General features: G+C 34.0%; 1 protein-coding gene across 3 annotated transcripts in view; it reads right to left on the reverse strand.

The window, feature by feature from the left end:
- The window catches only part of OSBPL11 (oxysterol binding protein like 11), an 82,851-nt gene that overhangs the window by 21,472 nt on the left and 35,838 nt on the right, over nucleotides 1-25,541 (reverse strand). For all 3 annotated transcript variants that reach the window (XR_014022990.1, XM_081301648.1, XM_081301649.1), the window contains exons 8-11: nucleotides 22,490-22,635; nucleotides 16,311-16,451; nucleotides 9,873-10,371; nucleotides 5,554-5,740 (exon numbers count right to left, since the gene is read on the reverse strand). Coding sequence is in view for 2 of the 3 variants with exons in the window: in XM_081301648.1 (XP_081157774.1) it covers nucleotides 5,554-5,740; nucleotides 9,873-10,371; nucleotides 16,311-16,451; nucleotides 22,490-22,635 (973 nt within the window). In the remaining variant the exon portion in view is untranslated. The remainder of the gene's footprint in view (nucleotides 1-5,553; nucleotides 5,741-9,872; nucleotides 10,372-16,310; nucleotides 16,452-22,489; nucleotides 22,636-25,541) is intronic.

The raw sequence follows: 25,541 nt of genomic DNA on the forward strand, positions 1-25,541 counted from the left end.
GAATAGGGACTGGGACGCTGGCACCATTGAGCTCTGGACCTTGGAGCATATCTTCGATCCATGGAAAACTGTTTCAACAGCTGCAATGCAGAAATACCCAAACTGTATGAACCTGAATGTGGTTGGAATTGATGTGCTAGACAGGCATACATATCCCTCTGGAAAGCTGTGTAGCCATAGACTTCTCAGCACAGAGTCAGGACTGCCTTTGACCCTGAAGTCTCTTATTGGTGTAGCAAGAACCAAATCATATCTGCAAGAACATTCTGTAGTTGATCCAATATTTGAACAGTAAGATTCAAGAAGCTGAGGATGTAATTAAATGGTAGAGACCTGGTCTGTGCAAGGCCCTGGGTTTTTCTGTACTAGTGCATAGGTCGTGTGATTGCATCAAGTGCATCAGACACAGGACTGCTTTAGAAAGACGAGAATCCATCTTCTTCTCATTGCCGTGTTTTCACAGAGAAGCAACTGAGCAAAGGACAGTCAGATGCTTAAGAAAGGAGCCATATGAGGAGCTGAGATTGTGGCTTAGCAGTAGAGTGCTTCCCTAGCACGTGCAGGGCGCTGGATTTTATCCTCAGCATTGCATAAAAATAAAACAAAAAAAAAAATAGAACCAAATAAAGGTATTTGTCATCTACAACTAAAAATTTTTTAAAAAAGGAGTCACATGACACTGTGAGATGAAACAAATCTGTAATCCCAGTGGCTCATGAGTCTGAGGTAGGAATATAATAAGTTCCAACACAGTCTAAGCAATGTCAAGAGATCATGTATCATTTCCTGGTTTTCTGGTTTCTTAAGAGTTGTCCCTATGACTTTTTTTAGCACCTGTATAGCACAGAAACCTGGGGCTCCTGATCTAGGACAGGAAGCCTAGAAAAGGATTCAAAGAATGGCAGTCTCCAGATTCAAAGGGGGGGAAATGCTATTTCTGAAATCATTGTGGAAGAGCCTTCAGAGGAAGCTTTGACCTTAACAAATTCAAGACAACTAATACTGGGGAGAAAGCCCTAAAGTAATGAAGGCAGAGAAGTCTTTGACAGGCGAGAGTCTCTTCATGAGCACCAGAAAATTTACACTAAAGACACAGCTGAATGAAATCAGAATGGGAAATTCTTTATTCATAGGGCCATACTTGCAAAACTTGTGAGAATTCACACTGAAGAGTAATACTTTGAAGATAATGAATGTAGGGAAGTCTTCAATAACTATTTATTGAAGAGAGATATCTATTCATAAATAGAGTCTCTTCCTAGAGGGATATCTATTCATAAAATCAATATGAAAAAGCCTCAAGTGGAACTCTTAGTTTATTAAGCATTAGATAACTCATATTAGAAAAAACTATAAAGACCCTTTATTTTTATTTAAAAAATTTTTTTTGGTACTGGGGATTGAACCCAGTGATGCTTAACCAGTGAACCACATCTTCAACCCTTTTTGTTTTGAGATAGGGTCTTGCTAAGTTGCTGAGGCTAACCTTGAACTTGTGATCCTCCTGGCTCAGCTTTCTGAGTTGCTGGGATTATAGATGTGCTCCACCATGCCTGGTTATAAAGACCTTTACTATATAATTGAGCAAGTACTTCAGACTTCTACAGTAAGATTAATGACAAGACAAAGATTAGATCAGAAAATAAAAGTAAGTATGCAGTAAATATTACTGATGAAAAATCTAAATCATTTTGTCTTCAAGAAGCATAAAATCCTACTTTGGGTACAACCAGAGAAGTCAAATATTGTTTTCCATTGTATACAATGAATTGAAGAACATTCTGCTGTCAGGTATAACTGATTAGAACAAATAAATACATTAAAAAAAAAGGCATAGAGTAGGGGTTGGGGATTTAGCTCAGTGGCAGTGAGCTTGCCTAGCACACGTGCAAGGCCCTGAGTTTGGTCCTTGGTCCTGAAGAGTTTTTTTTAAAAAGCATAGACTATTTTACTGAGTAAAAAGATCATTATTTACTTAATATGTCATCAATAACTTCAGTTTATTCTACTTTTATAGGTTTATTGCAATATAATTTACATGTAACAAATACTCATATTACGTGTATAGCCTGATTAATGCTGATAAATGTACACAGTGGCTAAATTACCACAATTATCTACATCTAGAATATTTTCACTACCACTTGGGTGGTACCAAAAAGAAAATGCCTTTGAATGCTAGCTGGCAAAAAATATTGTGTGGAATTCTTACATCAGGATTAAAAGAAATCATGGCAAGGGCTTAATAAGAATATAAACAAACATACTTAACTTGAAAGTTAAAGAAATTATGGTACGTTTATAGATTTTTAGTTAGATACAATTAAATGTTCCGACACGAATTTCCATGTATGTTGGCATTTACAATCTTCAGTATTTCCTTCTAGGCTGATCGCCATTGTACACTGTACAATGTCTACTGATCTACTCCCACATGTGCCTCTAGGATTTTCATTTCAGTTACGTGGGTGAAACATGCTAATAGCAAAACTACCTCTTGGTTCTTCATGTTACCAGTGACTATTAAAAAAATAAAGATATTAAACTCACAGAAGAGAAAAATGAGAGCCCACAATAGCTGTACTGAAACTTATGAAGGGCTATGCTAGAGGAGAAAGGAGACATCAATCGTGTACAATCTAAAATTTCAAATCCAATGATTCATATCTAAGAAGTTCATTAGTAGTGGTTAAAGGATTATTGTGAATAGCTACAGTTTGACAGTGCAGACAAGACTCTATCTCCCAGAGGAAAGAAACTCATACTCAATCCTATTTCCCAAGAAAAACATGTAAATATGTACATATCACTTCCTATAATGGAGGCCTCCAAACAGAACAGGTATGTCAAAAAGCTCACAGCCATTTGGGGGAAATAAGATGAAATAATCAAAGAAAAGTTTGTATATAAACAATGTGTTTTTCCAAAAACTCTTGTTTTAGATAATATGAGCTGTATAGGAATTCACATACACAAACACACAAATATACATATGTACACATATATACTCTTAGAATGAAGTTTTAGAATCTGGAAATACTTTGCAAAATGGACAACTAAAATTGTTCTACAGCTTCTTATCCAGAAAATAAACTGAAGAGAATAAAAACTACATGTCCCCCTAAAAATTATCAATATGACAGTAACAGCTGGATTTGGAAAAGTTATTATTGCAGTTTTATTTCCCCTAGACATTCTACTGAAGCAGAGACTCTGAAGTCCATTTTCACCAATATAAGAATGTCATGGGGATATAGATTTCAGCTCTAACTTTATATAAATGAGGGGATGCCTTACATATTGAATTCTGTGCTAATAATATGTTCCAACACAGATTGAACAAATCAATTACCAGAAATGTTACAAAAAGATTTAAGCATCTAGTGAATTCTGCTTTAGTGACTTTTCAAGTCCCTTCTAGTTTTAAGGCTTGAATCCTATGATCACTATGATGAGAGGAGTGAGAAGAAGCACTCATAATAAAATGTGATCACATTAATATCTTCTCTAAATGAAAATAATTATTCTGAAAATCTCTTAGTGGTTATGCTTATGTATTTTGTTAATATTTGCTATTTCAGTGTTTTGAAATCGATATTTTAAAGGTCCATTCAATGCCTCAGAACCTAGCTTTTTTGTACTTCCTTCAATACTGTTGAGTACCAGTCTTCCAGTGAAGTAATATGGCCATATGCAAATGAAGGTCTCATATACAACTGGAGTGTGTTTTGATATAACCACTTAAAATTATCTGGCAGTATCTAATAAAATTCAACTTATTAATCCTATGAACCCAGAAATTCCATCCTTAGGTATCTACTCAACAGACATTCACACATATGTTCACCAAATACTGTTCTAGTACCAGTATTTGTAATAGCCAAAATTTAGAAATTTCAAATACCCATCAACATTAGAATAAAAAAATAGATTGTGGCATAGTCATACAATGGAATGTGATCCTCTGTAAGGAGCATAAACTCCAAGTGTACATGGATGAATCTCAAAAATATAACACTGAGCAAAATAAGTTAGATATGAAAGAGAACATAATATATGTGTACAATGTCATTTGTTCACAGAATTGAAAAAGTGGCAAAAAATAATCTATGGTTTTAGAAATCAATATAATGACCACCTCAAGTAGGAGGGGTGTAAGTGGTGAACATGAGACAGAAGCAGATGGAGAGGGAGAGAAACTGTTAATAGGGCATGAGGCAGGTTTTGGGCCTACTAATATACTGTGTCTACTTCAAAGTGCTTAAATTTTTCTTTGGCAAAAATGCATCAATTTTGTATATATATCATTTTTTTCAATAAAAAGTTTATAGGAGCAGGAAGTGTTGGGAAGTGATATTGGCTAAATTATATTATTACTATTATGTGTAGGGCTGGGGATGTGGCTCAAGCGGTAGCACACTCGCCTGGCATGCACGGGGCGCTGGGTTCAATCCTCAGCACCACATAAAAATAAAATAAAGATGTTGTGTCCACCGAAAACTAAAAACTAAATATTAAAAATTCAAAAAAAAAAAAAAGAATTCAGCATCACTTTAAAAAATATTATGTGTATGTTCAAATACACAATAACAAATCCTATTATTGTACTAATAAAAAACTATGGAAAGAGGAAAAAAAATTTGTAGGAAAAACTGGGTACAGTGGCACATGCCTACAATACCAGCAACTTGAAATGCTGAAGCAGAATTTCAACTTCAAGGCCAACCTGAAGAACTTAGCAAGACCCTGTCTCAAAATAAAAAAGGGCTGAGTAGCTCAGTGGTGAAGTACCCCAGGTTCAATACCCAGTACCATCCCTACCCCCACCCCCCAAAAAAGTTTATAGCAGGATAGTCAGAATAGACATCAAAACACTTAAGGAAAGAATCAGTATTCTTCTGAAGATCTTACTGAAAAATTTGTCTTCATGTAGTTTGGGTAATCTGGAGAAGTGCTGAAGATACAAAGCATGAAAGAACTATTATAACTGGCTAATTCCTAGATGAATTCAGACAGAAGCCAGCATTCAGTATTGGTGTCTAAAGAAACTAACTTTAATTGTGTTTCTTGAACTATTTCTTATACTAGACATATTTTCATCCTAACTTGTGGCAAAAGCAATGATTACTGAGTCCTGGATCCAAATCTGAATTCCCTTCAAGGCAACATTAGGTCAGATATTGCATATTGATTTACTAAAACTTCTATTCTACATATCATTAGCTATTTTATCAAGAAAGTTTTCTCAGTATTAATAATTCCTCTTAGGCAGAACTGGGCCAGAGATTTGTATATTCATTTATTAAAAATTCTGTTCTACATGTCATTAGTTACTTCATCAGGAAAATTTTCTAAGAATCAATATGTTAATAGTGTTAATATTTTTAAAACTAGGTTATTATTTCCAGAATGTCTAGAAAGATAAATTTTTAAATAAAAAATAAACATAAAAATATAATCCCATCTACATAAACAAAGCAGAAAAAGAATAAGGAATTATAACACAAGATCAAAGAGAAGAATGAGAACCAGATACCATTAAAATGTTCTTACCGGTGCAGTTTACCACCATAGAATGGCTTAGTATGAAAGGTAATGCTGGCAGAATACCCAGTTTTTGCACAGTTGACACTGACTTTGCCACCAAGTTCTACCCATGGAACAGTCAAAATTGACCGGGCATATGCACAAGGAAGAGAAAAAGTATATTCTTCTCCATGCTCCAGTAGACTGAGGATGCCTGTGTATGAAAACATGGTTAACATCTTTTTAAAGAAACATAGTGCTACCAAAAAATTCACTATTTTTTTTCCCTGTCCACTACATGACCTAGTACATTATTCCTATCTTCCCACATGATTATTTTGTTTAACCTTCATTTAACTTTGGATGATACTGACTATATTTACAATTACATTGGATAACATTTCCTGGTATAGTGAATCAGATTTATTTCACCATGATCTTACTATCCCTTTGGGGTTTATGGGACTAATAAATGTTATAGTGGAAACTATCTGAGTTCCCGCTAATGCTCAAAAAAAAAAAAAAAAAAAAAAAACCATTAGGCAGAGCTCAAGGACATGTTATACTGTACCATGTTAAGATCTGGTCACTAGTTAGTACTAATAACTTTTTCACAGCAGTTTGGGAATAACTGAATAGCTACTGTATAATGGTATATATAGCTGGTATGATGGCACAGGTCTGGAATTCTAAGTACTGGGAGGCTGAGGCAGAAGGATCTCAGTTTGAGCCCAATCTGGGCAACACTGTAAAGACCCTCTCTAAAAATAAAATTAAAAAGGGCTGGGAATGTATTTCAGTTGTAGCATGCATGAGCTCCTATTCAATCCCCAATACTTCAAAATAAAATAAAATAAGGGATAGATAGGCCTTAAACTCAGATAATATGATGGGAAAAGTGTTCTTCACTCTAGTCTATGTATATCAAGGAAGGAAAAAATGTAATTCTATCATAAAAACTAATAATTTGTAAATTATATATGAATATATAAAATAAATTGCCAATTTCTGAAATATTTAAGGTGAAGCTACAAGAGATGTGAGTGATGCTTTGTTTTTTGATACTTGGGATTGAACCCAGGGGAGCTCTATCACTGAGCTAGACCCCCAGTCCTTTTTACTCTTATATTTGAGACAGGATCTTGCTAAGTTGCCCAGGATGGCCCTGAACTTTTTTTTTTTTTTTTTTTTTTTTTTAATGGGCACAATATCTTTCCTTCCCTCCCTCCCTTCTTTCTTTCTTTCTTTATTTAATGTGGTGCTGAGGATCAAACCCAGTGCCTCATGCATGCAAGGCAAGTGTTCAACTACTGAGCTATAACCTCAGCCCCTGGCCTTGAGCTTTTGATCTTCTTGTCTCAGCCTCTTAAGTAGCTAGGTGAGCACTTGGTGAGCACTTGGTGTAAGTGGTGGATTTTAAACAAGTATTGTTCTAATGGGGGTTTGTTCTATATTAAGTGATGCTATATTAAAGATTGTTTAAAAAAGGGAATTACATTAATGAGTACTCAATTTATATTAGAAAATTAAGAGACACTATAGGATAGATGAGCTACATTATTAACCTTCCTGAGCTTTTTACCTGTGTCTTATCAGACCAAATATTTAATTGGATATGAACTTCTAGTATGAACTCACGAATTTCTCTCTTAATGAATGCTCACTAAGTACATTGTTCTTTTGTTTTACAGTACTGGGGACTGAACTCAATTACTGAGCTACATCCCCAGCCCTTTTTATTTATATATTTAAAAAAATTTTTTAGTTGTAAATGGACACAATACCTTTATTTTTTATATATTTTTATTTGGTGCTGAGGATCAAACCCAGTGCCTCACACACACTAGGCAAGGGCTCTCCCACCAGTCCTTTTTAATTATGAGACAGGGTCTCCCTTAGTTGTCTAAGCTGGCTTCAACTTGGGATCCTTCTGCCTCAGCCTCCCAAATTGCTAGGATTGCAGGCGTATGCCACTGTGCCCACTCTGTTCTTAATGTTCAAAAATAAGGGCAAGAGTCACGATAATATTTTTATATGGATTTTAGGACAACCAAAGACAAACTGAGATTATAATGTAATCTACCCAAAGCAACATCAACTATTTTTTTTATTATTGCTCTTTAGAGTCTTCATAAAGGGCAACAATAAATAAAAAGTATTGAGCCATTTCAGAAGAAACATGTTTCTGATTGTAGTACATTTATAAAACAGAAACTGTCAGAAGATAAACAACATACTTGAGTATATTTTAAGGGTTAATAACTTAATGCTAAATTGGGAAGGATGCTGCATTTTTATTACTTTTGTAAAAATATGTAATCTTTAAATTGGGTTTTTGATTTTTCATTTCTAAGAATATATTTAGCATAAGCAGTGAAAAATGTAGCATTTAAAATATGAAGAATACACAACCAGTTTTGAATACATGTGATAATGGAAACATTAGGATAACTGAGATTCACAGAATTCTAAAATCTCATTTATCTGTTAAATAAATGAATGTTTCCTTATTAAAAAAAAAAGAAAAGTATAAGGGGAACAAAATTAATTTTCATAAATGCCATTCCCTGATTTTATTTACTTCTTGCTGAGGGTAACCAATAGAAATTTAATTTCCAAAACACAATGAATGAATATATACTAGCATTTTGATAATAAAAATTTTATTATTATACACCTCCTTCAAGATTAAAGTATGGTGAACATAGTAATGTTTTTCCTCATTTCTATAGAGATGTTCTCCTTTTTTGGGAGTGGAAAACATTACCATTACTAGATTCTTTCTGTTACATAAACTGGAAAGAACAACTGTCCTTGGGATGAGAGGGTCGAAAGGTGAGGTTCTAAATGTGGCTATGCCTCAACCTTTATAATCTTGACATGTCCCATCATTCTAAACTTCGTTTTTTTCATCTATAAAATAAACAAACTGACCTACAATGGGCCTAAGGCTAATGGTATAGAGCATGTATCAGAAGGTGGCAAACTTTTTTTTTAACTAACAAAATATAAATTTTTTTATATTATAAAAGTTATAATTAACTTGATTGGTAAATTGGTAAAACATATCACAATGGAACTTAAACAAGAGGGAAAACTGAAAAGGAGAATGAACTATTTTCTTACAAGCTATAATATAATCTTAAAATGTTAAGAGTCAGGATGATTTATGCCATGCTTACATTGCAAGTTTACATTCACAACAAATTATTCTTTGCACACAGTTTTTCTTTTTTCTGTCATTATGTTTTCATTAACGTTTTAAGGATATCTGTGGAGGTTTTTGTTTTCATTTTGTATTCTTGCCCAAAAGACACTATTTTCTCAAATTATTTTTTCATAATTTTTTGATGAGATAGAATTAAAATTTGGCAGTGTATTTTTAAAATAGTCTGTGAGTGGCTGCTAATATAAGAGATATACATAAAAACTTTCCTAGAAGACATTTCTTGTGATTTTTATAATAATGAAAATAAGGGAACAATTTCAATGTCCAAATACAGAAAAGTAGTTTAATAAAAGATTGTAAATGCATTTCACGGAGTATTATATAGTCATTAAAATGCTGCATCAATGTCATGGGAAAATTAATATATTTTGTAAAAAAAATAGCAGAACACTATACATAAAAATAATCCTAATTTTATAAAACTTTGAACATACACTCTGACTCAAAATAAAAAATAAAAAAGGCTAGATATGCAGTTCAGTGTTCCGAGTGCCCCTGCATTTAATCCCCAGTATACTTAAAATCAGAAATAATTTACTTTAAAGGAAAATTCACATTAGTCCACAGATATACTTGTAATATATGGTGGTACACGCTTGTAATCCCAGCAGCTTGGGAGGCTGAGGCAGGAGGACTGATTGTTCAAAGCCAGCCATAGCAACTTATCAAGGCCTTAAGCAACTCAGTGAGATTCTATCTCTAAATAAAATATTAAAAAGGGCCAGGGATGTGGTTCAGTAGTTAAGCTCCCCTGAGTTCAATACCCTGTACCCCCCCAAAAAATTATTTATATACATATATATACACACACACATTTTTCTTGTGCCTCAACATACATCTGGAACACACTAGGAATCAGCCAAAAAAAATGCAGTACACACAAAACTTCCAATTTGTAATTAATATTTATACAGATTCCCAAAATTAAAAACTGTAGTTTTTAAATTTTTTTTTAAGATTGACAACATGCTTTTATTTTATTTGCTTATTTTTGTATGCAGTGCTAAGGATTGAACCCAGTGCCTCACCCATGCTAGGCAAGTGCTCTGCCACTGAACTCCAGCCCCAGCCCCCTATAGTTTGATAATAAAAATTGAAGAACAATTTTTCTACTTACCTTCTCCAACCATTGTCACACCTATTGACATGCCTAAGAACTTGCTTTTAGTCCAGACATGTGCATTTACACACATCTTCCTTTCTGCACATTCTGCATAAAATCCTGAGACTGGAGGATGATGGGAAACCTGCTCAGCAACAAATCTTACTGTGTAATAGTCTGATCCCACCTGGCTTGAAGAATCTTCTGATAGAGAAGTATGATTTGTGACTGCCTGGGTGGAAGAGCTGCTAGCAACACTGGATGTAACCTCGCTTTTCGGCATCCTCCAGGAGCAGTGAAATGTTTCTCCAATGATAGGATTGTACGGTTTCTTAGCAATGGCTCCCTTCCGGCCTTCATGAAATGAGGTAAGGTAGTATTCAACAAAGCGAATCATTCTGTCCTCAGCTGTGGCTCCGTTAGTGATGGTTATAAATAGGTCTGGATGAGACATAAAGTCTGCATACATTTCCAGCAAGGAACGCTTCTCTAGGATAAATGTAGGGAGCACCACCTAAAACAACAATAACAAAAATAAATCAAAAAGGGAAAATTTAATTCATGTGTACATCTATAGACAATTATTTGTATGCTTTGAAAGCATTTCATTATAAATAGATATTACAAAACAAAGATACAAACAAAAAGGATTCAGTCTCAGTAAAAAATAAGCATGCTTAAAAGGAAATGAGAGCCTGCCCAAATGGTTAAGATTAAATCCAAATTTAGGATACTGAGAAGATCAGATAGGGAAAAAAAAAATCTTCAAACTTTTAGACTGGATAAAAGTATCACCAGGAAAATGGTTTTAAAATCCAAAGTAAATGTGAGCCATGTCTTTTCTCCTTTCTTACCTTGAAAATAAACTATAGGTGATTGATCAAGATATGAGAAGAGGCAATAAATGCCATTTCCTGGGAACAGACTAAAGAGTTCACAGACCAAAGTAAAACCTGTAACTTGTAATTAATGTTAAGTACATGAGAAGAACTTCTGACACTAAAGACAGAAAAGAAAGATTAAATACTTCACTTAGAACTGGAGAAGCACTGCAAAATGATTCAACTCTTTGTGAAAGGAAATTGGTGATATTTTTCAAGAGCCCTAAGAAGTTCATACCCATTTAGCATAGTAATTATTCCTACAGAAATCTAGCTTAAAGGAGAGAAATAATATGAATGAAAGAAAAGGAATGTAAAATGAATTAAAACAATTTACATTTTAAACATGGTTCTAGATAATTTAAATACAGAACTTTCACCTAATGAACTATTATACTCTTTCAAAATTATGGTTTTGAAGATGAGACACAAAAGACATCAGATGATGAAGGTTCAGGTGATGAACTGAACACACACATCTTAATTTTGCTTTCTACTGAAATCTCATTTAAATGACATTAAATAAATTCTATATAAAGACAAACGCAGAGATAGCAAAAAGGTACACAAAATTAACAAAATTCAGGAGTTTGTTAATTAGAAAAGTGAACCTTAAGCAGTTTACATTAAAGATTCCTGAAAAAGCTCAGGAACTTGACTGCCCCAGGTACTTCTGAATCTGGAGGTTTTGAGGAGTGCTACTATAAAGATGACTGAGTGAAATCTGTTTATAAAGTCCAGAGGTTTAGTTTCTAGAGAGTAAAAGAAACAAGGTGGTTAATTCTCTAGATTAGAAAATATAGGGGCTTGTAAGAGTACAGACACTCAGCTGATAAAAAGGGTTGTAAGTAACCCTTTGTAAATTAAATGTTAGATGCTGAGACTCTCTCCTGCCCACCCTCTTTTCCTGTTCAATATCTAGTTGTTTAACCAACCACACAGAAGATGAGAAAATTTTCTTCTAGGAAATTACCAATCCTAGAGAAAAAAAAAACAATGATTCAGATACCACTTTCCCCAACAAATGACCCATCCAGATTACTGGACAATAAAAAACACAAGTATTATCCACATGTTCAAAACTTAAAATCAGCTTTTTTTGTTTCCTAAACTTAATCATAGACAAAAATCCAAGAAATGACAGATCTCTAATTAGAAATATAAAGGCCAAAATAAAGAAACAGATATGGAATAAAAAGAAACCTCACGAGAGGGGGAAAATATTCAAAAATAAATAAATAAATATATATATATCTTCAGAGAACTGAGAAAAAAAAGAAACAGGGAGGCTTCTGTAAAAAGGAAAATTCAGAAAGTTTAAAAACATGCTAACAAATGTTAAAACTGAAGAGAAGGATTAGCAGATACAGGTAAGAAAATCTCCAAAAAATTAGAGGAGGAGAGAGAAAAATAGATCAGAACAGGGAGTTCAATGGCCATTAAAGGGTTTCAGAAAGAACAGGGGAAAAAAAGAAAGAAAATCATTAAGAAAGTAATTCAAGGCTGGGCATGGTTGTGCGTGCCTATAATCCCAGCAGCTCGGGAGGCTGAGACAGGAGGATCAAACTTCAAAGCCAGCCTCAATGATGGCAAGGTGCAAAGCCATCTCAGTGAGACCCTGTCTCTAATAAAATACAAAATTGAGGTGGGGATGGCTCAGTGGTTGAGTGCACCTGAGTTCAATCCCTGCTACCAAAAAAAAAAAAAAAAAAAGGAAAGAAAAAGAAAGAAAGAAAAAAGAAAAGTAATTCAAGAAAATGTCAAAGAACTGAAAAATATTAGTTTTCACATTGAAAAAGATCAGCAAGCATCCAGAGACAATAGATAAAAAGAAACCTGGATCAAGATTCAGAACAATAGCTGGGCATGGTGGCACAGGCCTATAATCCCAGTGAACTTGGGTGGCTGAGGCAAGAGGATCACAAGTTTGAGGCCATCCTGGGCAACTTAGGGAGACCCTGTGTAAGAAAAAAAGGGAAAGTAGCTCCCGGTAAAGTGCGAGTTACTTTCAATCCTTAGAGCTATTAAAAAAGATTCAGAATAATTTCAAAGAGAAAAAGAAACAAAAAGGGTTACAAAAGATTAACACTCATAATGACTTCAGTCTCTTCACCAGAACCTTGTAGTAAGGAGGCAATATTCTGAGTGAAATTTGTTTACAAGTTACAAATTCTAACCACACTAACAATCAAATATGAAAGCAACATAAGAAAGACATTTCAGACACACATTTTCACATTCCCTTTCTACAGATCTTTCACAGAAATTAGAGGGGGAGCATGTGCTTCAACAAAATAAGAGGAAACTAAGAAAGAAGAATGGGTTAGATCTAGAAAGGTAAAGAAATCCTGGTTCAGATTAGAGTAATGTGACTTTGATAAACATGCACAAATATAGAAAACCCCAACAAATCCAGAATGGTTATCAAATATAGTGGCAAGAAGTATGGAATTTGTAGGAATTCATGCTATTTGAAGATCAAATGGCAAAGGGAAAGTAAAATTTCTACAAAACTCATACTAACCCTGTTTTTGTCTTGATTTTCTGACTCAGGGCAGAAGAAACTATGAGCTTCATTCTAGTCTTGATAGGGGTTACTTTCTTCCTCAAGAGACAGACATGGAAGACTCATCTACACACTTCATGCTGCTACTGTATCACCTTTCCAAACCAGAGGACAGAACGTCCTAGAGAAAGTAGTCTCAACTGTTTCTGTATTTGGCTTCTGTTGACCATCTGCTGATGAAGTCAATACTCTCAACTCCACACTCTGCTGCTGGATTGGCTGAAGACTAATTTCCCCCCAGTCGAATTCTGGCTTCAATCTGCTCCTGAGAGTTGGAGGTAGGTCATAGTTTGCTTAGAAGCAAAAAATACTAAGCACCTTACTCCCTCTGCCCACATTCTTGCTGAAAGTGTGGTAGCTGGTTCACACCAAATGTTCTGAGACATATATATTTTACAGGATTCACTCACAATTTTTGTCTTCTACAAAAAGGGCTCTTATCAACTCTCAATATTTTATAAGAAGCTGAAACCAGAGACTCAAATGTTTAGCCTCCGTTCATTAGGGAGCTGTCCTCTATAAATGGCAAAATAGCCCTTTTCTTAAGCTAATTAAGCTTGTGTTGGCAATTCACCTCTTCCTAAACTAAGTAATGTTGTTATGGGGTACAAATACAAGTGGTGAAACTATAGAGAAAACTATGAGGATGATTAACACAAAAAACAAGTAAGTCGCTATATTCAGAAAATAGTACGTGACAACTGGGAGGGGCACTCAAAGAGGTTCCATATTCCGTCAGTGTTCTATAATTTAATGTGAGAGGGATGGGTAAATGGGTTTCATTTTACCATTATTCTCTGAATGTTTATAAGTATTCTTATTTTAGTCTTCTGTGTGTAAAACATATTTCAACAAAGAAAAGATAGTGACTAGAAAAAGAAAACGAAGCAAATTGCCTATAAATAAAAATAAAAAAGAATCTTCAAAGTGAAAGCTATATATATTAGCATGGTGGCGTGATGGGATTCTTTTCTTTTTATAAAATTTCTATGACATGTTTAATTATAATAATAATATTATTTAAAAAGGACCAATAGGGAAAATGTACATTACTCATTTACAACATGTGGAGAAAATACATATTACTTAACTAAAACATGAAGCTGGGCCCATGGCTATCTTCTTCCTTGTTGTCCCAATACTTAGCACAGAGTCTGGAATATAATATGGGCTCAGTAGATATTTGTTAATCGGTGTGATAGTTTAGATAGGAGGTAGGTGTCACTGCAGTTTAGTCACAGATTCCTTAATATTGCTTGAAAAGTACTATTCGTTTAAATGTTACGTGGTTATTCCTAATTTGTCCTCAGTTAATATTAACACATAACTTTTTAATTAACATGGCACAAATATGGAGAAGTATATATGTACAGTATTCATGCCAAGAGACAGTTTTACTAGAACATTCTTTTCAAATGTTCTTATACTTGGTAATCTCAACATTGTTTTTATGCCTGCTAAACCTAAAATCTACCAAGGGATAGGAAACACCATACTGATACCAAACAAACCCCTCAGATGACTACTCATTTTACTAATTTCACAACTAATAAAGTCTTTGCTGGACCAATAATATGAAGATATTTCTTGAATAAAATGATACTAGTTGAAGTACTGAGGTTAAATGAAATAATTAATGAGTTCTTATTAATTCCTAAAATGTCTGTTCCTTAGTAGACTTTGAAAAGCAACCTGTTCACTTTTAAAACCTACTATAGGGGCTGGGGCTAGGGCTCAGCGATAAAGCAATAGCCTAAAGCCTAGCATGTATGAGGCCCTAGGTCGATCCTCAGCACCACATAAAAATAAATTAAAAAAAAAAAACCTACTGTGAAGCACAGTAAATTAAGTAAAAAAGAAAAGCTTTCGATGTTTATGAGCTTTAAAGTGAATGCTAAACTCAAAATGCTTGCTATTTAAGTTGCATTTTCAGGTGAACAAGTCACTGAAAATAATCCTTAAACTTTCATTATCTTTAAGGGTAACAAAATCTTTAAGGGTAACATACAGATAAGTCAGTTTGAAATTCCATATTAATGCATAATCATATCAGTAGTGATTCAAGGTAAACAATCTCACAGTAATTAATATTTGAGATACATAGGTTTTAAGGCTAATTTGCTTTTAGAATTAATGTTATGGAGATACATAGGCTTTAAGCCAAATTTGCTTTCAAAATTAATGTTATGGATTAATTGTTTAAATAAATTAAAGCACACTAATTATTTTAATTGTGAATAAAGAAGATTGGTTGAAAATTAAAAATCATAGATCAATGCTTCTCAACTTTAATGTACATATAAATCAGATATCTAATTAAGATGCAGATTCTGGTCTATTAAGTCTGGGACTAGGGATTGAGATTCTGCATTTCTAACAAACTCCCAGGGGATGGTGATGCTGCTGGCCTTTAGATCACACTTTTAAATTAGCAAGATTGTAGAGGATGGATCTATAAACTATAATCTTGGGGCCAAATCTGACCTGTTTTGTTTTGTTTTTCCCCTTGGGTGCTGGGGATTGACTCATTAGGATACTTTACCACTGAGCTACATATTTGGCTTATTTTTTATTTTGAGGCAGGGTCTTGTTAAGTTGTTCTGGCTGGTCTTAAACTTATAAACCTCATGCTTCAGCCTCCTGAGTCTTCTGGGATATCAGGCATGCACCACCACACCCAGATCCTTCTGCTTTTTAAAGTAAAATTTTATTGGAACATAGTCATGTCCAATTCAGCAAATTTTTTCTTATGGTTTTTGCAGATTACATCCTTTTCCTTAGACTTTTCAGTATAGTATACCAATAGATCCCTTTTATTTTTTCAGAAAGAGGATTTACTATTACACTCCCTGCTGTACCAAAAAACCATTAGATTTTTATGAAAATAAGAAATGTTGATTAAGAGACTAAGAAACTAATCATCTAAAAGACAAGCCCTGACAACATTAAGTTTCCAATATGGTCCTGACCTACCAATCTCCATAGCCAGTTTATACCATTACTTACTCTCGTTAAGTCCATGCCCAGCTTGAGCTGTGACAAGAGATGCAGGATAACACTGCGTTGCTCTTCTACAGCTCCCAGGTCATCCTCCTTGTTGTCACAGGTGTCTTCTACCTCATCATCTGCATTTACTTCTTCAGGTTCCTTGATGTAAAACAGAACAAGTCTAATGTTACTAATACCCATTAATAAAAGGTTTAACATCAGACTTTAAGAAATTTCTACTTAATCTAAATCAAAGGAAGGGTAAAAATAATCTGAGGGGCTGGGGATGTGGCTCAAGCGGTGGCGCGCTCGCCTGGCATGCGTGCGGCCCGGGTTCGATCCTCAGCACCACATACAAACAAAGATGTTGTGTCCACCGAAAACTAAAAAATAAATATTAAAAAAAATTCTTTCTCTCCTCCCTCTCTCTCTCTCTCTCTTTCAAAAAAAAAAAAAATCTGAAAAAATAAATTCTATCATTTTGCCATGGAATAAATTTCCTTCAAAGAGCCCATTATTGCTGGAATTGAAAATTTGTGGTTTTTACCATAGACATCCATATAAAATACATTTATTTTGTAGAAAGAGAATTTTTTAAGAAGAGTGAAGAATGTTTCATTTGAATCTCAGGCTTTCACTACCTGCCTGGGGACCTCACCACTATGTATAATTTAAGTTTTAAGAGTTTTGAGAATTAAATATTTCCTTCTTTTAAAGCTAAAACTATAAGAGTATTTTTTAGCTAGCCATGGTGGTATACTCCTATGATCCTAGAAGACTCTGGAGACTAAAGCACGAGGATCACAAGCTCAAGGCTGGCTTCAGCAATTAGGAAAACCTTGTCTCAAAATAAAAAATAAAAAGGTCTGGGAATGTAGCTCAGTGGTAAAGTACCTCTGGGTTCAACACTCAGTATTTTAAAAAAAAGAAAAAAATTTATTGGTGCATTATAATTATATATAATATTGGGATTCAGCATGTGTAGAAGTAAATTTTAAAATGATTGCAAGCACTGGGCATGGTCGCACAGCCTGTAATCCCAGCAACTTGGGAGACTGAGGCAGAAGGATCACAAGTTCAAAGTCAGCCTCAGCATCTCAGTGAGGCCCTAAACAATTTAGCAGGACCCTGTCTCAAAATAAAAAATAAAAAGGGCTGGGGATATAGCTCAGTGGTTAAGTGCCCCTGGGTTCAATCCTCAGTAAAAATAGCATAACATAAATAAAATAAAATGACTGCAAACACATGTCAGGTCTCTACTGTAAACTGTATTTTGATATTCATTCACTCTTGAAGTTGTCAGGATGAAACCTTGGGGTTCAAGAGAATTCTAGGTCCACATATTGAAATCCTATAGTTGCTCATGCTATCATAATGCCACAAACATTCTCTGTACAGCTCTTCAATCGATCACTAAAACAACCCTTGGGGGTTGGGGATATAGCCCAGTTGGTAGAGTACTTGCCTCACCTGCACAAGGCCCTGTGTTCAATCCCCAGCATCCCCCATCCAAAATAAAAACAACCCTTGGAAAAATGAAAATGTTTTAGCTCTCAATTTGGAGCTCCTAACTCCAAATGACTGATTAAGAGAAACAATTTTTACTTATTTTTATTTACACAATGGTTTCACATCCTAAGATTCTATAGAATCTTATCAGCTGTCACATTACAGGTTTATGTGGGGTTGATGTCCCATCTTTCATTGGAAAGCCTCATATAATAGTATCTCTGTGCAAGAGAGCTTTATATCAGGATGTTATCAGTTGGTATCAAGTTATGAAAAATTTTAAAAGGTAATGATTTTGTTAATGTCTTTGCTTTTGATTTTTCCTCCCATCATCAAATGCTACCTAACCAAACTGTTCCGCTTAGCTAGACAAAGAAAACCAATTTTACTCAGATGCAAAATCAAAAATCTAATATTCTCAAGATGCTAAAAACAAAATATAAAACACAGTAACAGAGTTAAAAGAAAATGGGTTTCTGACCATTCTTTGGCCTTTTATCTTTGTTTTCAACTTCCCTTTTTCCAAGGAAATCTATTTCAACTAACATTCTGATAAATCAATTAATGGTGCAATTTATTTCCTTAAGTTAAGACCAGACAATTATTGTTTCTATATGTCAGAATTATTTCTGTTTTTATGACCCTGAGGAGAGATCACAAAGACTTCCCAAGTCATCTTTTCAATGGCTAGCAAGTCTGTCAGATTATTTCCTGTTAATATTGGATAAATCAGTTGCATAATATAGTTTAAGTATACTCGAACATTTACTCATTATAAAATGGGGAAAAGCTGATTGTCTTCCTCTCTATGTTTAGATACCAAATATAATTGCCATTTGGGATTAAATAATTATGAGACCTCAGAAAAAAACCCTGCTAGGTCTTTATTAAATAATGTTCTCCAATCCTCTGAAAAGGTACCTTTACACTTAAGGTTAGAACCTAGGCCACAGATTAATAATGCAAATACTTTTAGGGGGTGGTGTAGGGTGTAGCTCAGTTGGTAGAGTATGTTTGCTCAGCATGTATAAGGGCCTAGGTCTAATCCTAGCTCCAAAAAAAAAAAAAAAAAAAAAAAAACCTCCAAAACCAAATAGCTTTAACATTACCATTTATGGTTTGAATTTCCTCCAATGAAAATAATATTAAATTACATAAAATATAATCTGGCAGAATAACTCTTCAAAAGAATATAATTTTGATGAGCTAGGGTTGTAGCTGAATGGTAGAGAGCTCATTTGGCACATATGAGGCACTGGGTTCGATCCTCAGCACCACATAAAAATAAATAAATAAAATAAAGGTATTGTGCCCATCTACAACTAAAAAAAATAAAAAAGAAGAATGTAGCTCTCATAAAAATAGTCAAACTCACTTATTAGAATAGAAAATCAAAAGGAAATTATATTAACAACTAAATATTAGTAATAAATCTTGGTGTGAATAAAAGAAATTAGAAGTTCATCCAAAGTTTTCACTGTTTTGTTTGTTTTTGGTGACACTAGGGATTGAACCCTAGGAGCATTCTAACTCTGAGCTACATCCTCAGACCCGCCACTTCTTTTTTAAAATTTGGAGACAGGGTTGTGCCAAGTTTCCATGCTGGCCTTGAACTTACAGTCCTCCTGCCTTAGCCCTCCAAGTAGCTGGGATTATATATGTGCACCACTACACCAGACTCTCCCTTCTTTTTGAAATGCCTCTTCTTGGTCATCATGCCTTTCTTAAAGAAAAGCTTAGATAAAAACACATCACCAAATAAACATGGTCAAATGTATAACGTCCCTACAGACCCACAAGGGTTAGCAAATACAATAGCAAAAGTTGTTGAATTTCTAGGAAGTCAGAGCACTGGAGATTGCATGGCAAAGGGAAACCACAGTCGTCTACAAAACTCAAATTAACTTCATTTTTGTCCTGATTCCTGACATGGGCTTCATTCTTCCTTACTTAGCTGCAAAATGACCACTACTATGCTGTAGATCTCCAATTTGTATTACACTTATTTTTCAAAGAAGGCATCTGTGAAGCTTTTGGGCAATAAAAGTCTATTCTGGAGTAACTGAGTAGAATCTAATATCCTTTGAAATTAAAAAAAAAAAAAACTCTGTGCACTTATGTTTTTAACTTAACATTATGTTCTTGTTCTATGCACAATTTTGAAAGATTTGGAAATAACAGCAATCTTTCTTCTCCCTGACCCTGTGCCCCATATGTAGCATAAGCCTCTATGCTGACCACCAACATACTCTGTGTTCTTTTTTAGAAGAATGAAGATGCTGCAGTATCTGACCTGAGCTTATTAACTTTTACTTATAATCTTATCTCTAGTACTGATCTCTCTCCAAAGCTATAGTTCCATCATCTAATTGCTTTTTACAAACATTTGCAATCACATATCTTCCTTTGTAAAATTCAATATGTTCAGAACCATATTAAACATTCTCTTTAAAAAGCTCTTTCTTCTTAATTTCTAGCTTTGTAAATAGTACCACAATTCTATCTTGTCATTTAGGTTCAAGAACCTGGAGTTGTCTTTGATCCAATCCAGTCAATCACAATCAAATTTATTTTCATTTGAAACGTACAATGCCTATCCATTGGTCTTCATTTATACTTCCATAGCCTTCTATCACACTTTAATTTCACCATATACTTTAATTTCATATAGCAGTCTTACATATCACATCCTTCCCTGTGCCCATAACCCTACTATCTATCCATTATGACTCAATTCTTCTGCAAGATTTTTATATTCTTTGGAAGCACAATTTACACTGTATTCTATGGAGCAGTGTTCTAAGGAGTATCATCCCATTGGAGTGCAACATGAATGTAAACTCCGACAACACAGTGACCATATCCCATAAGTTAAATGCTCTGCTAAATTCATTTTATCTTCATCACTTCCCCCACACCCCCATGGTATTAGGGATTGAACTGGTACAAGAGTTCTCTACCACTAACCTACATCCTTGGCCCTTTTAATTTTCTCTTTTGAGACAAGGTCTTGCTAAGTTGCCTGGGCAGGCCTTGAATTTGCAATCCTCCCGCCTGAGCCTCCCAAAGAGTTGGGATTACAGGCATCCATCACCAGGCCTAGGTTCCTTGTCACAATTTTATAAGGTATTATTATTATCATCCCTGCTTTACAGATGAGGAAACTGAAGCTAAAGGTGGTTAAATAATTAACTGGCACATGTCTGAAAATAGCATATCGTGAGTTCAAAACCACCAGGAAATTAAAAACATGCTGCAGTATTCCTGCATGTGTTATTCCCGTTTTGAGATTCCCCTTACTCTTCCTCTCTTCAAATCCTGTCTCCTTTCAAATGCCCAATTCCTTTCCCACTTGGTCTCCAAGGCTTTTCTCATCTAATCTATGCAATATGTCTTTCTTTCTCTGAATGCCTATATCCCAATGGCCTCAACCATATCAATTAAGGAAAAAAGTACTACTTCATATTATCGTCTCAGTGTATACATGTTAGGACTCTAAGCAGATTACAAATCTTTTCAGTAAAAGAACTATCTTCTATATTTTGCTTCTCCTTCATTTTTTAACATTGGACTTGTCATATACTTAATAGCTTAATAAATACTAGTTAACTGCTTGACTCAACTTATTTTTAAAAAGTTTTGCAGAAAAAAAAACCCATTTCATGCATTACTTCTTTTTCCTGCTTCTCTGCCTACTCTGCCTCCACTGCCTGCCTCATCAAGTCAATGCCTTTACCAGCTCTGCAAGTCCCCATGTCACGTATTTCTTTTACAAAGAAATTTACTAATATATAAATAACCATAAACCACACATTACTCTTGACTCAGTAATTCTCCTTGAGACACAACCTAAGAAAATAATCCAAAGAAAGGAGAAGGGGGAAAAAAAGTAAACAAGATAAAAAAGTGCTATTTATAATAACAAAGAATAACAAACTAGTTATTTGCCAATAGAGACATTAACTCAACAGCCTATTTCATAACCTTTCAAACTTTAATTCTATGGGCCAGAACCACATGAAAAAATATTTAAGAGAGTCAAGTAAAAATAGCTTAAAATAAATTATCTACGTGATTATGGTGGCTATAAAAATAACAGGCAAAAAAATAATATGATTTATAATAGTGGGAGATCTATGAATATACTAATACTCTTTGGCTTCTGAGAAATATTCAATGAAAATTTTTTTAAATATTAAACCCTGACATGTACTATTTTAAGTAGAGTAATTTTAAAACAACTGGTTTGATAAAATGCTATCAAAAAGCTTACTATAATAGTAAACTTTTAAATTTATAAATATAATAGTAAACATCTAGTAAACAATGTTAAGCTAAAATAATGGATAAGAAATAAGAGATAAATACTATGCAAATAATTATATAACTTATTTTCTAGAAAAAGAAAAGCATGCAAAATTTGAATTTTAAAAATATATTTTTATCAAATAAAATTAAACCAAAACTAAAAAGGATATATGATTTAACCTGGAAAATACAATATGTTCAAGTTTAAAATAAGAGACCTCTTCTGAAGCAAATGCAGTTTAAAGTAGAACAATAATGTTTAGAATTTGCAAGTGTTATATTGACTCAAATGCTTTAATAACAAAGAGAAAACTGATTCTTTTCAGGGATTCTTGATTTTTTTTTTAACACATCAAAACCATATATTTATATTACCTTACCCTTGCTAACAGTCCAGATTCTGCAACAGACTGCTCTTCTGGGACTGCCACAGGCTTACTGTGCTCAGTTGCAAATGGTTGATCCGATCCATTTTTATAGTGGTCTGATAAAGGTACCTTTGGTTCTAACCACTCGATTGTCGTTCCTGATGAGGTAAGAGAAAACTTTTGCTGAAACTTGCTCATAATCTGGAAAGTTCAGCAGATATGGATTTTAATAAACAACTGTTTTTTGAGCCTACAAGACTAAAAGCAATTCAACCTGTTAAATGACCCTGAAAGACAGTGACTTGGATCTCATTAGCATGAGCACCATGATTGGATATTTTACAACACAGCAACTGACAACTCGAAATCAGATACTATTTAAAAGAAATCAACACTGAATAGGACTGAATTCACTTCCTGGCCAAGTCTGTGAATCATGAAGTATATTCCCAACCAGTTGATATACTCGCCTCTCAATAAGAATATTTGCCTCTAATAATCAAAAAGTATGCAATTAGGCATTAGAGGGTCAGGCATCTGGACTGTGAAATAGTAAAATTTGTTTCCATTTGGGACTGCAATTTTCTAACCAATCAAAATAACTCCCTGAACCTAATTTAAAAATTGCACATACTGTCCTTATTTTTTCAATCATAAAAAAGCACCATATAACTTAAACTGAAAGACTCTTCTTTCTACTAAATAAATAATAGCTGACCTACTAAAAGACAGTGGTCACATTTGGAGACCTGTCATCTTCTCTGTTAATGACTCAAAGGTCTCTTGTTACCTTCAACTAGTTTAACAAAGTGGATTCTATGCCTAATCAATAATGGAAAATGTTCCATTTGATTTCAGAGGCTGATATGGGTTTCACAGAAGCTAGGTTATTGACCGTTATAATATGGGACACTAAGACTACTATAGCAAAAATTTATAAGAGCAAGGAATTTACTCAGTTTATAACAATACCCAAGTTTTCAGCAGAGAAATTAATTACAAAGTATTCATTAGGCTTCTAGAACATCTTGATTTATTCAGTCTTACTTGGCATTGAGGGAATTCATGATTGGAGGAACACTCTAGATAAGTTCAGGGGGACTGTTTTAAAATTCCAAAGAAATGAGCTGGGAAGGCAGTTCACTGGTAGTGTCTACTTAGCATGAATAAGGTCATGGTTTCAATCCCTAATAATGCACAAAAAGTAAATTTAAAAGTAAGTAAATACATAAATAAAATTCAAAAAAACGCAAACACATTGTTTCTACCTTAAAATATCTATTTTCTTTTTCTTTTTGGTACTGGGGATTGAACCCAGGGGCGCTTAACCACTAAGCCACATCCCCAGCCCATTTTTGTATTTTATTTAGAGATAAGAGTCTCACTGAGTTTCTTAGGGCCTTACTAAGTTGCTGAGACTGGCTTTGAATTCACAATCCTCCTGCCTCAGCCTCCCGAGCAGCTGGGATTACAGGCATATGCCACCATGCCCAGCAAAATGTTTATTTTTAATATCAATATCCAGATGTGTTTACTTCTGAAAAATAAAACACACATGAACTAATTAAAAGACCCATTTTAAGAGCTCACTTAACTGACTGAAAAACCATAACAAAATTATTTATCAAACCAATCATATGCTCTCAAACCAATGATCTAAATCAAGGATCACTACTGAATCTCTGGAGAACATACATTAAGACCTTATATAGCTTATATAGCTCTTTTGCTGCTTTTTGGTGACCATGTCCTGACCTGCTTTACTTTACCACATTATTCCACCACAATGCTCTGCCTCATTTCGACACCCCCCATCCCTGCCATGAAGTCAACTGTCTATGGACTGAGACTTCTGAAATAGGAGAAATTTGGAGACAGACAAATGTAGAAAGAGTGTCATGTGGTGTCAAAGGTGAAAATTCTACATGCCAAAGAATACTAAAGTCTGCCAATTACCACCACCAGAAGAGAGGCATGGGAAAATTCTCTCAACTCTCAATCTTGTTCGACTACAGGCTGGCCCCCAGAAGTGAGAGAACAAAATTCTGTTTTTAAGTAAATAAAAACAAACAAAACCCTTAGCAAACTAAACATTAAACTTAGATTTTATTTTTCTTGCCATCTCAAAATTTGAATAGAGAGAATCACAGATTCTGGGGCTGGAGTTTCCTGTATTTCTCCTTTGCCAGCAGAACAATAAAACTACTTTGTCCTTTTTCTCCAAAAAAAAAAAAAAAAAAAAAAAAAAGAGTGAAAAGGTAATTAACTTTTCTTTCAAGTTATATTTCATTCTCAAGTAACTTAAGAATAAATTCTTACAGACCTAACTTGGAAAAGATGGCAATTTACATTGAGAGATATCAATGACAATTAATTAAATCCCACCAAATATCCACAAACCTGTGTTCGAAAACATTGTGATGCATGAAAACAATTTTCACTTTTAAACACTTCTGTGTTTAAAAAAATCCAAATTTATATTAGAAATGCTTCGTTGATCATGAAGGAAACATTTAAAAACAAGAGCGTATATTAAATAAGGTTGAATATTAAACCCATTTAAGTCCCAAATTTTCAATTCTGCAAATATTTCAACAAAATCGACACTGGTGTATTAAAAAGATTGGAAATCATAATCTAGAGTTTATATACATTATTATGTTAATTAATATTATTACATTATAGTGATATTGTTATTACATAATAATGTTACATAATTATATTAGATACTATATTTTTTTGTATGTGTTTCACATCTGGGACAATGGAACAAATGGGTTAATTTAATCACACAAATAAAATTTTTATAAATTTTTAATATTATACAGAATTTAATCAAGTACTTATTGAGCATCTAATTCAATACCTAGCACTGAGCTACTTGATTTTGTTTTAAATTAAGTAGCATAGACTGGAAATATACTTTTTCATTTTCCTAGCCAAAGTATTACTAACTAGAATTAAACCAAATTTCATAGATCAAGGTAACTCTTCTAAATATTCAACATAGGGGAAGAGGTAAGTTAAACAAAATACATCTGTCCCTAAGGAATATAATGCAGCC

The sequence above is a fragment of the Spermophilus citellus genome, assembly GCF_964194105.1.
Source record: "Spermophilus citellus genome assembly, chromosome: 7".
Classification (NCBI taxonomy): domain Eukaryota; kingdom Metazoa; phylum Chordata; class Mammalia; order Rodentia; family Sciuridae; genus Spermophilus; species Spermophilus citellus.